We start from the raw sequence: 13,605 nt of genomic DNA on the forward strand, positions 1-13,605 counted from the left end.
AGATTTAAGCCCAACATAATTAATTTCATTTATATTCAATGAGAATTTAATTTAATTGGTCTTTGAGATGGCGTTTGCTTATTCCTTAAACTACATTTTCAACTTGCCTATATTTTCGCGAACAATTATAACATCCTCAAGTTGATTTACGTGCACTTGGAATCCGAATCGTGAAACAATACTCATTATGGTCGAAACATAATTAGTTGTTTTGATCTAAAATATAGTACATATTGTATCAATGCCGGGAATGTCAAACAAGACAGCCAATGGGTTTATGTGACGCTTCTATTCAAACAAAAATAAAGTTAACGAATACATAATCAATAGAATGATACTGTTTCTGGTTTGATAGACGCTATAATATGGTTCAACTTAACATTGATTTAGAAGACTGGATTCCCAAAATTCCATCATGCAATTATGCGGATGACTATTTCAGAGTTTCTATATGCAAGAGGCACAAATATATTCATAAAAAAGACAAAACAATACGTTGTGTCGCAAAACTAATAAATTTTCCCCTTCTAAAGATTTACTTACGGAATTTGTTTTCTCATTATTGACGTGGCAAAATACAACATATGACATGCTAGAAGTGCATTTCATAAGGAATTTCTAACGCAACGTTAGTAAATATGGTAGACAAATTCCTTTTTTGTGTTTTTAGTTTATTTGTTATGGTTAAACTATTGGGGAACGTTCAATTTCATATTTTCATTGTTTTCGTCGTTTACTATGATATCATAAGCATTCTTCAACACAAAATCCGATGACTGATACTCACTTTCTGATTTAACATTCTCCAGCTTTCCACGTTGACGCTTGATAACAGTCTATCCAATACTGATATGAAGTTCTGAAATTATTAGTATGCGTCCATCTTTATAAAAACTCTGATTGACCAAATGTTAAATGGAATACGTTTTAATGTATGCTGAATATCCAAAAAATTTAAAATATATGTTTTAGCATGAACTTAGACTTGTCTAGAGGATATTCGAATTTGATTTTTTAAATCATAAGCATTCTACATTGCAGATGATTTTATTATATTTGTAAGGCTTTTCAGTAAAATTTTCAGTTTCTATTTTCATTGTAGAATAATATCAAATTAAAAGGTACTCTTTTGATTTTTTGTATCCACATTTGATTTTATAGAGTTTTCATGTATTCAAGCAAATTAAATGTAATAAAGATAAATGTTGTGTGCTGTTTGTTTTCGCAGAATTGGGTGTTTACTCATTTCTACATAAAAAGGACGAATTAATAGATCCAGATATTCAATGATTTGGATAAATGATAAAGTACTTCTCTTTCACGTTTTGTTGTTCCTAATGTTGATCTTTCTTCAATTATGGTATCTGCAAGATCTAGACTTTCTATAACGGACTTTAAATTTCCTGCATTGAAGTTGTCTTTTGATATCAGCTTATTAGTAATACTCAGTGTTTCATTTAGAATGTCTGCTAGCGTTACATTGATTGTACCATTCAAGGTTAGATGTAACTGAAACATATCGGTTACTCATACAGTTGGTCTCTAGTGTACCGATGGAAAATAACTTGATAAATAATTGTTGTACGTTTCATATATCTATGTATAAATGTTTAAATTCAATTTTAATTAAAGACTAATAATAACATGTCTCATCACAAAATGCTTGTCTTGATCGGACATTAACTCTTCATATAGTCTCTATGTCCTATTTTCACAGTGTATGCAGTTCACATTTCTGTATCTTTGTTATGACCTTTTTTGTAAGTGTTCTGTTTGTATATTTGTAACGCGTATTGCGAATAGACAGATTGTTTTCAACACGTTTTTATTTATGCTGATAGGAAAAGGTAAACTTTTAGTTTAAATGTGTAAAAAAATCAAAGGTTTGGTGGAAAATAGTCATCGATAATAAAAATTATCAATGGTACTGGTACCTTTTATAGTGAGTTTATTAACACACTTAGTCACACATTGTGTGCAACAAGAGAAACGTGATAGATTATACAAAACAAGAATGTGTCCCCAGTACACGGATGCCCCATCCGCACAATCATTTTCTATGTTCAGTGGACCGTGAAAATGGGATAAAATCTCTAATTTGGAATTAAAATTAGAAAGATCATATCATACAGAACATATGTAATAAGTTTCAAGTTGATTAGACTTCAACTTCATCAAAAACTACCTCGACCAAAAACTTTAACCTGAAGCGGGACAGACGGACGAACGAACAGACGAACGGACGCACAGACCAGAAAACACAATGCCCATAAATGGGGCATAATAAAAATTTGGTAAAAAAAATATGACAAAGAAAACTAAACGCAACCCTTTTATCACTACGGCTGTAAAAGGGTTTTCAGGATTAGTGAAATATATTTAGGTACCTTAGCGGCAATTACACTGAGTGATTCACTGACACAAAATGAATTATCTGGTCCCCTCCAAACACCGTATAGTCGTTCTTTCAGTTCACAAAGATTCGATGTATTTCCTATAAAATAAATTTGATTATAAATTTTACAAACCTACTCCATTGTACATAAATATGACTGTGTCCAATCATCAATATTTTTTTATCGCTATTCAATCATATGTTGAGATCAGCGACATCATTAAACCTTTCAGTTGTTTAAAACTAATTACTGTTGTCATTTTTTAAGTTTTACCAACAATCATATTTAATTATACTAATAACAGGATAGTTATTCGATTATATTAATGTTATATTAAAGCCTAACGTGGAAATATCGTCATTGTACAATATGTATATCAATCGAGTTGCGTATTGTCAATACCGTTGGGTTTTTTTAAATGATAATACATGAAAACAATGATGCGCAAAAGTTTATACTCAATAAATTAGAATTAAGCATCATTTTAAGCACAAGAGAATTAAATTACATAAGGACCATAGGAAAAGAGAAAACTGGTGTTTCGTATATATTTGACGTCAAAATGTTCCTTGCACTTTTCAAACATTGTTATTTTTAGTGAAATTTAGCTATATCGATTATTTTGTTGGAAATTATTTTTTGTTCGAATGAGGAATTACCCAAGAACTTTGCAATTCAATTTTCTTAATTCAGTGCTATTACTGACTTAACCTTTCAACAGTTACATACTGCAATTTTAATATGTAAGTCCCATCTTGAACACATGCAAGTTAACAAAACTAAATCCTATTGTCTATTCGTCTATGACAATAATAATGTTGTAAATTAAATGTAATTCAGGTTATGATGCATACAATAAATACAATAAATACAAAGAGCAAGTGGAAGAGGAAATGCAAGGTAGAGCTTGATAGGATATCACTTGACTATTACTTGAATAACAATAAAACAGGTATGTACCTAAGACAAAGCTTTCAAGAGAAACTGTTATTTCGATGAAAATAAATAATGCAGTGAACAAATTTATTTCTGCCAAATATTAATTCGACTGTAGTTTACCGATTTTCAATTCTCACAAGCCCATTAAGTACAAGAAATCTAATAACAAAAATCTAATTTTGAATGTACGCTCATCATGAGTTAGAAATGCGTCTATCGTACAAGCGTGTCTGGCAATTCGAGAGATATCTAGATAAGTTTAGGTTAGAATGAAAGCAAATTAAGGAGTTAATCGAAGAAACGAGACCTTTACCCCTATCAGGCCGCACCAAAAGCCCTAAGCTGTATGTCTGCACTGAGGCATTACATAGGGTCAATATTAAATTTTGAAAATAACATATCACTTAACCTGTCATTCTCTTTCCACAAGTTTGATAGTCATAATCATTAGGCAATGTAGTCTTCCATTCAACTTCATTGGTGTCTGTATATTTGAGACAAGGTAGTATTTCTTTAAAAAAAGAAGTATAAAGAGTTTAAGACGATTTAAAAAAAACGATATATACTATAAAAGTATTGGTTAAAAACTTTGTCTTTTTATAAAATAATTTCTTTTTACAAACAATTCAAAGAAATAGGAAGTAGTAAAATGCGAAATTAACTTTCCGTATTACATGTTCACATAGATGATATAACTTCCCGAAGAGTAAACCAAACAGTTTAAAGTTTATAGATGATTTCGGCCCATACAGTGTAATCATAATGTTATTGTTCTAAAGTGTTCTCTAATTGGTATAATTTCAATTCTAAAAACGGTCGCTGTTCTATTTCAAAAAAGTCTGTTTAAAAGTCTGCTGTCAATTGAAAGTATACAAATAACTAAACAAAAAAAAGCAGAAAAATGAAAGGTCAATATAAAAAGATAAAATATCTTGTTTTTAGATATAAGTAATTAAATAATTCTCTCAAATGTTCAATGCAATGCATATTTACACGTTTTCCTTGCAAAATATTTAAAAAAAAATAACAAGGATTTTGTAAGATGTTTAACTATATGTATTACAATTATGAAAAGAAACGTAGGGGCTAGAAGTTTACGTTCCAGATCTCTTAAGGATGAAGGCTTTACAAAATCCAATTAATCTTCCAAAATAGAATAAATCCACGTATGCTTCATTATAATACATGTATGTTAATTTGATTGGATTACAGCAATGTCGCGTCATTCTGCAATCAACATTCATTTCAAAATTGTAGCATTCTTGACACTGGCTTCCATATTGAGGTGCATAGGTAAATAACAGAAAGAATAGATAAAAATCGTGTTTTCCTGATCCTAGCAAAAAAAAAAAATGTAATTAACGGTATTAAATGCTTCTTTTAATCATTTTATAGTGTTGTAAAAGCGTTGACCGTGTGCACATTTTTAATATGAAACGCTTTTGCGCTTCATTCAAAATATATGGTCAACGGTTTTACATCCCAATAAATTTACAAAAAGAAGCATTCAATTCTCCAAAAACCTCGGTGAGCCTGTTGTAAAACAAACATATTAGGGATCTTTCGAGACAAACAAGTCATGTTGTTGGACATTGGACTTCTTGTACGCTTATACTCATACATTGCCATTGCCATTATGTTTAGTTCAGTAAATAATCACATACCTCGAGAGGTTGTGGCACAGTCAGTTTCATTGTGAAAATCATCTGCAAAACAAAACATACAGAAGTGTCTAAATGACTTCAATGTTTTAGATAACAAGGGTTTTTTACTTTGGGAAAAAATAACATTAGGCCACACCAATTTGATTCCTTGTTCGACGGACCCGCCCGCACCTATTTTTTTCAAAACAGATTTAAAAATTTTTTTTTATATTCCCGCTTTCCGTATCCGGAAATGTAATCATGTCCATTTCCCGCACCGTTTTTTTGTAAATATTATAAAAAGATATCAACATTTGTTTTTAAAATCATAGACTAACCTGTATATAACGATTTTAAACATAAAAGCTCCCCACCACACTATGTACATATATGTGAGAATATTTGTTTCAGCATGAAACCTATTTATCCAAAGCGGAAATACCTGTAAAGAACAAAAAATTGGTTTCTTTCCTCCTTACTTATATTCCCTATTAAAAAATGTTCGTTGTTAAAATAAAGTACAAAGAACTTCTGAAGGATTTGCTTTCAACTGCAATTATATTGTATGCTGGCGAAACAAAACTATCCATAGCCGCTGCATGTTTATGCAACTGTCCTGATTGATTCAGGGGCCTGTCGTTCAGCAGTTATCGTTTGTTGATGTTGTTCATTGGTATTTTCCCGTTTGGATATATATATTAGATCGTTGGTTTTCCTGGAAATATTACAAAATTCTTGGACATGTTTTGACCATTTAACACCAGATAGATATATAGTTCTTTGAGAAAATATGAGCCCTTTCGTACAAACAAATATATTATAACTTATATTGATCCCTCATAAAACATGTAAAAGGGATATTTATAACATTAAGGGGTTGCCCCCCAAACTGATTATGACTTGGATGGAGAATTGTCTCATTGTCAGTCACACATACATAGACCAGATTTAATTATTTCTTGGTGAACAGGGAAAAAATACTTCAGAAATTAAAGAAATGTCAACGTACAAGTGATAAATCAAGTTTTAATATTGTCAAATAAAGGCAACAGTAGTATACCGCTGTTCAAACTCATAAATCTATGGACAAAAAACAAAATCGGGGTAACAAACTAAAACTGAGGGAAACGCACCAAATATCCTACCGTAGTCTTAAATCGGTTATCTTGTTGGTTCGTTCGGTATTTGTGTTAAAACTTAACACACGAGGAAACTACGTATTGACGTCACAACGCTACTTCCAGCGTAGAAAATTACTGCAGAATACGTTTTTTTCTACTTTTTTGAATAAAAAAAAAACATGTCTAAAGGTAAGTTTTCATTGTTCTTCTCAAGTATTTCCCAAAAATGTCAATTTTCTAATGACCGTTTCAATCCCGACTTCCGAATGTCTAAAAACATTCTAGAACTTCAAAAAATCCAACTTCCGGTCTCCATCGCTTTGTGTACATTCCAATCAGCGTCATTAATCCTTACGACTTTCGCGATTTTCCCGTGAAAAAAGCCCAACCAAAATGAAAGGAAAACTATATGAAAAAACGATGTACATGCCATAATTTTGTACAGGAATATAGAGTAGGTTAATAAAAAACAATTTACATTTATTTTTCATAGAATATTTTTTTTATTCATTATATAAAGATCGATATTCTGACCATCATGACTGTAGGTAAATATTCATACAAAATTTCATTGATGTCGAAAGGGATGACAAAAAATGATGTTTCCTGTTGAATAAAAGCCCAAATTATTGCAAACTATTTTAAAGCAATATTCCACAAACAAATAACGTAATTGCCGTAGACTGAAAAATCAACTTATTGACAATAGAGCAATTTGATTGGTTAGAACGATTTGACATCACGTTATTTTGACGCCATGTGAATTTGAATGTAAACAAAACAAGGTAAGTAGGTTCAGTATGGGACGGCATCGTACATTGAGTTACTGAGAAAAAATTATGAGTTACCAACTTACCAAGCTTGGCAATGCATGGTAATCAAAAATCAAAGCTAAGTCTACAGAAAAAATAAGAAAAAACTTATCATCATAGCTGGATATAAGACGAGAACAGTGACACAACAAAAACACAACACTTTTAAAAATGCAATACACACCGAAACGAACTATAATATAACAATGGCCATTTTTCTGACTTGGTACAGGTAACAAAGGCTCCTTCTTTGGCCGTCGTTCTTTATTTGACTGGTTCATTGGAATGTCACTTATAAGTCTTCCGTAGAAAAATATGCGTCAGGCGTCATAAAATATATTTTTTTTTGTTTCATTTTTTAATTGAGATCGAAAAGAAAGAATGCTAAACTGCAAATATTGCATTGTGTTTTCATTTTCTCTGACATTGAATCTACAAAACTAGATGTTGTCCTCTCTCGTTTAGATCTCACTATGATATTGCTTATTTACCTGTAGAACTGTTATCACAAATATCCTCGTCAATAAGGTCATCACAATCATTGTCTAAACCGTCACCAGGAATACTAGAAGTTGACTTACATTTCTAAAATGAAGTAATAGATTTCATTACAGCAATTTTTATGGTAAATCTTGGAAAAGGTTTAACTATTTCAATATATTTTAATTTTGAATTTAACACGTCTTCTGATTGGCTAAAACTTCTTTGTTTATCAGCTCATCGGCATTATATTGTCTTGTAACCGTGAAGTCATCATCAACATTTCTCATGATTTACTCCTAAACAATTGAATTTAGAATTAAATTATAAGGAATTAGTAAAAATAAATATGTCTATTCGAAATAACCTTTATAAAAGTGGTGCATACTTTTATATAACCGGCTACTCTAGTTATTCAGTGTACTCCACATGTTTTATATTATTTCCTCAAAGACAGAAAACATATTACAGTCATTCCTTTTAAAAAAACATAATTAAAGCAAAAAAATTAGAAAAGAAGACCGCCATTCTTTTTAATGGCGCATTCAATCCCTTACCAAAACAAATAAAACAGACTTAATAAGATTGTTAATACTAGTATTGATTGATAGAATTTTGGTGTTTTCACGCAATTCTTGAGCTATTTAGTGGCGGTCAGTTTTTATGGACGTGGGAAGCCCGAGTGGCCGGAGAAAACTACCGACCTTCGATAGAAAAACTGACATTCCTAGTTAATTGAGATTGGAATCGAGTACAACCGCACGAGCGGAGTTCGAACTAACAACATCAATGTTGACTGGCTAGTGATTACAGTAGTGGAACTACTTAGATCACTTTGACACCGAGGCTCCTCCAAACATTTAAAGAAATATTTGTCGTAAAATATTTAATTATCAATAAAATTGAGAAAGGAAATGGTGAATATGTCAAAGCGACAACCACCCGACCATAGAGCAAACAACAGCCGAAGGCAACCAATGGGTCTTCAATGTAGCGAGAATTCCCGCACCCGTAGGTGTCCTTCAGCTGGCCCCTAAAATATGCATAATAGTACAGTGATAATGAACGTCATACTAAACTCCGAATTATACACAAGAAACTAAAATTTAAAATCATACAAGACTAACAAAGGCCAGAGGCTCCTGACTTGGGACAGGCGCAAAATTGCGGCGGGGTTAAACATGTTTATGAGATCTCAACCCTCCCCCTATACCTCTAGCCAATGTAGAAAAGTAAAAGAATAACAATACGCACATTAAAATTCAGTTCAAGAGAAGTCCGAGTCTGATGTCAAAAGATGTAATAAAAGAAAATAAATAAAATGACAATAATACATAAATAACAACAGACTACTAGCAGTTAACTGACATGCCAGCTCCAGACCTCAATTAAACTGATTGAAAGATTATGTCTTCATCATATGAATATCAGGTACAATCCCTCCCGTTAGGGGTTTAGTATCATACTATCATAAAATATATGAGAAGAACATAACCCGTGTCATGCCAACAACTGTTTTTTTAGAAGTAAATGTGTTTAGTTCCGATGCAAAGACCCTATCAGTGAATCAATGTTAAAGCCAAAATATGCAATCTTTAATGACCTGACAACAGTATCGTAACTATATCCCCTTTTAATAAGTCTATTTAAAGGTTTTGTTAGTTTCTGAGGAGAATACTGACATTTTTGTGCTTTATAAAGAATATTTCCATAAAATTTTGGATGTGAAATACCTGAACGTATAAGATGTCTGCATGTTGAGTTATATTTACGAATTATTTCCTTATACCGGTGATAAAATTTAGTAAATGTTTTGACCAGTTTGTGATATCGAAAACCCTGGTGTAATAATTTTTCAGTAATACATAAATTTCTCTCGCTAAAATCTAATACATTGTTACATACACGAGCGAATCGTACAAGTTGAGATATATAAACACCATAAGATGGTGACAAGGGAACGTCACCATCTAAAAATGGATAATTAACAATAGGAAATGAAAAATCATCCCTTTTATCATAAATTTTTGTATTAAGCTTCCCGTTTATGATATAGATATCAAGATCGAGGAAAGGGCAGTGGTCATTGTTATCATTAGCTTTATTTAAAGTAAGTTCTACAGGATAAATTTCTTTAGTATACATACTGAAGTCGTCATTATTTAGAGCCAATATATCATCCAAATATCTAAAAGTATTGTTAAATTTTTGTATCAAATGTTGTTTTGATGGGTCTTTGCTAATTTTAGTCATAAATTGTAACTCATAACAATACAAAAACAGGTCCGCAATAAGTGGTGCACAGTTAGTCCCCATTGGAATTCCAATAACTTGACGATATACGGAATCTCCAAAGCGAACAAAAATGTTATCAAGTAAAAATTCAAGTGCATAAATAGTATCAAAGCATGTCCAATTGACATAGTTCTTTTGTTTATTGCTACTAAAAAATGATCTAAAAGAGTTTGAACATATGTACTCGCATTCCGACTTTTTAAATGCCCAGTTAATTAGGGATGTGAATTTTTTCTTAATAAGAATATGAGGCAAAGTGGTATATAGGGTAGAAAAATCAAAACTTTGAACAGATTCAAAATCACCAATATATGCATGCAATTTATCAAGTACTTCCAACGAGTTTTTGACACTCCAAAAGTAATTAATTCCACTATTTTCAAAGGCCTTATTTGAACAATTTATTATCAGGTTTTTTATTGTACCAAGTGTACTAGTAAGTAAAACAGACAATTTAGAAGTTGAACAATGGCTGGAAGATGAAATAAATCTATATTTGTAAGGTTTTTTGTGCAGCTTCGGAAGCCAGTACATAGTTGGGACTTTCATTGTGTTTGGTTCTGCTTGTAAAGAAGTAGCTAAAAGTTTATGTTTGTTACAGATGTCGTTTTCTGAAAATGAAGTCAGTTGGAATGTTGGTGAATTCGTGATTTCCTTTTGCAGAACCTCTATATAAAATTTACGTCAAACAATAATGATATTATTAGCAGCTTTATCAGCCGGGACAAAAACAAATTCCTTGGCTAGTTCTGTTAGTTTATTTTTGATACGCGAAATAGGGTTTTTATAGTTTTTGTTGAGGGTAAAATGTTCTTTAAAATGTTGTATTCGAATATCAACTATCTTCATTACTGAATTAATAAAAGAGTCCAAAGATTTTTTGTCAGCTTTTTCCCGTTTTACCCATTTCAAACAGTAGGCGCGGAGTGAGTCGTTGATGATATTACGACACTCATTCCAGTTAATAGTTGACGGGGGACGATATTTAGGTCCTTTACTGAGGAATGATTTTAACTCTCGGTCGCGAACGATGTTAAGGTCTCCTGTTATAACATGGGAAATTGGTCCATAGGTGTATTCTGAATTACTGCAATTACACGACATAGGTGTATTTTCAGTGATATTTACATCTTTACACAATTGGCTATAATTAAACACATATTTTCGGGTAGATTTCTTGTAAATATAACAAATGAGAGGGAGTTCAGTATTATCAAAATATCCAGGAATTTGGTCTTTAACAGAATGGTCGTTAAAAATACCGGCAATATTTACAAAATCAAAACCTTTATTGACATACTTTATTTTAATAAAATGTTTTTTATGATCTTCAGGTCGATCAATTTTTGGAAACAGTTTAGAATAACAATATGCCATTATAATTTGGACAATTTCATACTTAGGACTGTAATGTGAAATTGTGTTGCAATCCTCTAAAATTTTATTTAATTTATTTATAGGTAAAGAACAAAGCTTGGTTAACAGATAATGTCTGCCGTTGTTTTTTGAAATGGAAATTAGGTCCGAAATATTTGTATGGTTGGTCCGAAATTTTCTTTGATTGCGATTTTTTCTGCGTCCATGAGAACGATTTTTACGAACAGTTTTAGAAACTATATCCAAAATGTTAACAGAATCGGTTCTTGATATATTGCCAATTCCCATGATATTATCATTAAGACCGAGAGGGTAGACTGTCTGTAATTTTTTAATCCAATTTAATTCATTTATTTTTCGTGATCGTACAAACTTGGAATGAGATTCACCAGGCTGCTTATTTACTACTTCTAAAGGTTGAACTGTTAAATATTTAATAGGATGACTGTGCTTCTTAAGATGTTGATAAATGATACTTTTGAATTTATTGGGTCTTTTAAAACGATACAGGTGTTCTTGTATCAAACTTATTTTCAAACTTCTTTCTTTATAAATTACCTCAGCTATTGGCGCCATTCTCATTCCAAGGGGGATAACGTAGTTTGTAGTTTGTGTTGAACAGACCAGGAACACTCCGAATACAATATTTGGCGCAGTGTGGTCTAAAAGATGTAACTTTGGCGCACCAAGATTAACAAACAGCCTGGTGTACCCTGTTTGGCCTATTTTCTGTCTTTGAAAAATATTATCAGCAATAGGCAAGCCATCCATTCTTAAACCATTAGTATGGTTGGTTGTACTAATTATGATAAGAGATCTGTTAATACTATCCTCTCTACATAATTCTGCAGGTAGCAAATAGTCAGAGGAATATTGTTCTACAGGTGGAATGATGAACATAGCTTCTTCACTTTCTGTCATATGTACAGGTAAAACTGGTTTATTTGATTGCATTAAACAGTTACTTGCTGTACTAATAGATTTTACTACGTGTTCTCCGCTTTCGTTGAAATAAATGTCAAATGTGTCTATTGTTCCGTTTTCCCTATAACACTGTATGGTAATATTAGTATTAGCTTCCTTTGAAACCATTTTCAAACTAAAATTACGGAATAGCGTACAAGGCAACGATGCGACAATAAATTTACGTCCCCAAGTGTTTATGGGCGGCAACTGCAAAGTTTGATTAGCAGTGTGCACCATTACTGATACTGGAAAGTCACTGGTAATCATGGATCCTGTTAAATCCACATGACATGAATATGTTAGGTGATTACATTCAACGATGCCCCTCATTTGATAACTTACATCTTTTGTGGCGCAATCAGGTAAGGAACAGTTTCCCGGGCATTCTGGAAATTTAAGGTTCACGGTTATATCCTCTCCTATTCCCATTATTGTAATTTGATCACTTGTATTCGCAAAAACTATAACATATTGTGTTCCTAAGACATCTAAAGGCATGACTACAGTTGGAATGAACGATTGATTTGTGCTATAAACGATAATATCATTGTCTGCCTGTAGACTTCCTCCTCCATAGCTTTGCCGTAAAGACCTTTTCCGGGTCGCAACCCGATCTTGAACAGTGTAAACAACCGTGTTATTGATCGAAACGTTGAAGCCAGATGAATATGTTCCACAATAATCTCTGACGGTGACATTCTGAGACTTGTATGTTGAAACAAAAACAGTTGATTCAAGAGGAATGACAAATCTGTTTCCTTTGTTGTCTGGTGTTGCTTACAAGAAAAATACCCAAACATCATTATGTAACTTTATTCTCATTTAAACACTAAAGTACACTAAAATCACATATTCATAAATTAGGTGACAGTCTTTTTTTTTTACATAAGTGATGAATGAATTTTGTCTGTATTGTGGAGCTGTAATAGTAAGCACACAATTATGTTTATCAGTGTAACAATTACACTTTAAACACAACTCATATGTCATTAATTGTTACTTTATTAAGTTATAGAACCACTAATCCAGACCCGGTCGGAGATAACATACAAGAAAGTAGTATATATAACAAAATAGTTCTTACCATAGCTGTAACTTTGTCAATAGGTGAAATATTTGGTTGTTGTTGGTATCAAGTGTAAGCGTAGATTCTTAGAATCATTGTAGAACAGTCGTTGAAAGTTTCTTTTAAAAAAGTGTATAAAATTATAATAGGAGGGCACATTTGCCCTGTTCTTCAGATCAGATGTACCGGTTTTTGTTCTATCAATCTTTCGGGAACCAGTACGCTCTAATATACAATTAAAATGTTATGTGTTGATTGTTTCACCACATGCTAGTCATTATAAGGTATAGTTTTGACATGAAATGATTGCCAGTTTATTTGAACTTAGATAAAGTAGCCATTAATGATTGAAATTGCAGAATTAAACATAGAAAGCAATGAGGCCATGATTTAGTGGTTTTATACCTTAAACCTGTGTCGTTATCTTTTTAGCAATATTCTATTCCTTTTTTATTCTGAGAAAACGGTATTTTGTTAAAAGTCTACAGTGATTAAGCTCACCATCAAAAT

The 13,605-nt window shown here is 32.0% G+C and overlaps 1 protein-coding gene across 4 annotated transcripts in view; it reads right to left on the reverse strand.

Moving 5' to 3' along the window:
- Positions 1–13,605, reverse strand: part of LOC139492181 (adhesion G protein-coupled receptor L2-like) — a 47,017-nt gene that overhangs the window by 25,585 nt on the left and 7,827 nt on the right. For all 4 annotated transcript variants that reach the window (XM_071280381.1, XM_071280371.1, XM_071280363.1 and 1 more), the window contains 8 exons: positions 11,622–12,805; positions 7,403–7,496; positions 5,000–5,041; positions 3,745–3,846; positions 2,388–2,494; positions 1,312–1,509; positions 788–859; positions 108–216 (listed from right to left, as the gene is read on the reverse strand). In XM_071280381.1, coding sequence (XP_071136482.1) covers positions 108–216; positions 788–859; positions 1,312–1,509; positions 2,388–2,494; positions 3,745–3,846; positions 5,000–5,041; positions 7,403–7,496; positions 11,622–12,805 — 1,908 coding nt within the window. The remainder of the gene's footprint in view (positions 1–107; positions 217–787; positions 860–1,311; positions 1,510–2,387; positions 2,495–3,744; positions 3,847–4,999; positions 5,042–7,402; positions 7,497–11,621; positions 12,806–13,605) is intronic.

Source organism: Mytilus edulis, chromosome 1 (genome assembly GCF_963676685.1).
Source record: "Mytilus edulis chromosome 1, xbMytEdul2.2, whole genome shotgun sequence".
Classification (NCBI taxonomy): domain Eukaryota; kingdom Metazoa; phylum Mollusca; class Bivalvia; order Mytilida; family Mytilidae; genus Mytilus; species Mytilus edulis.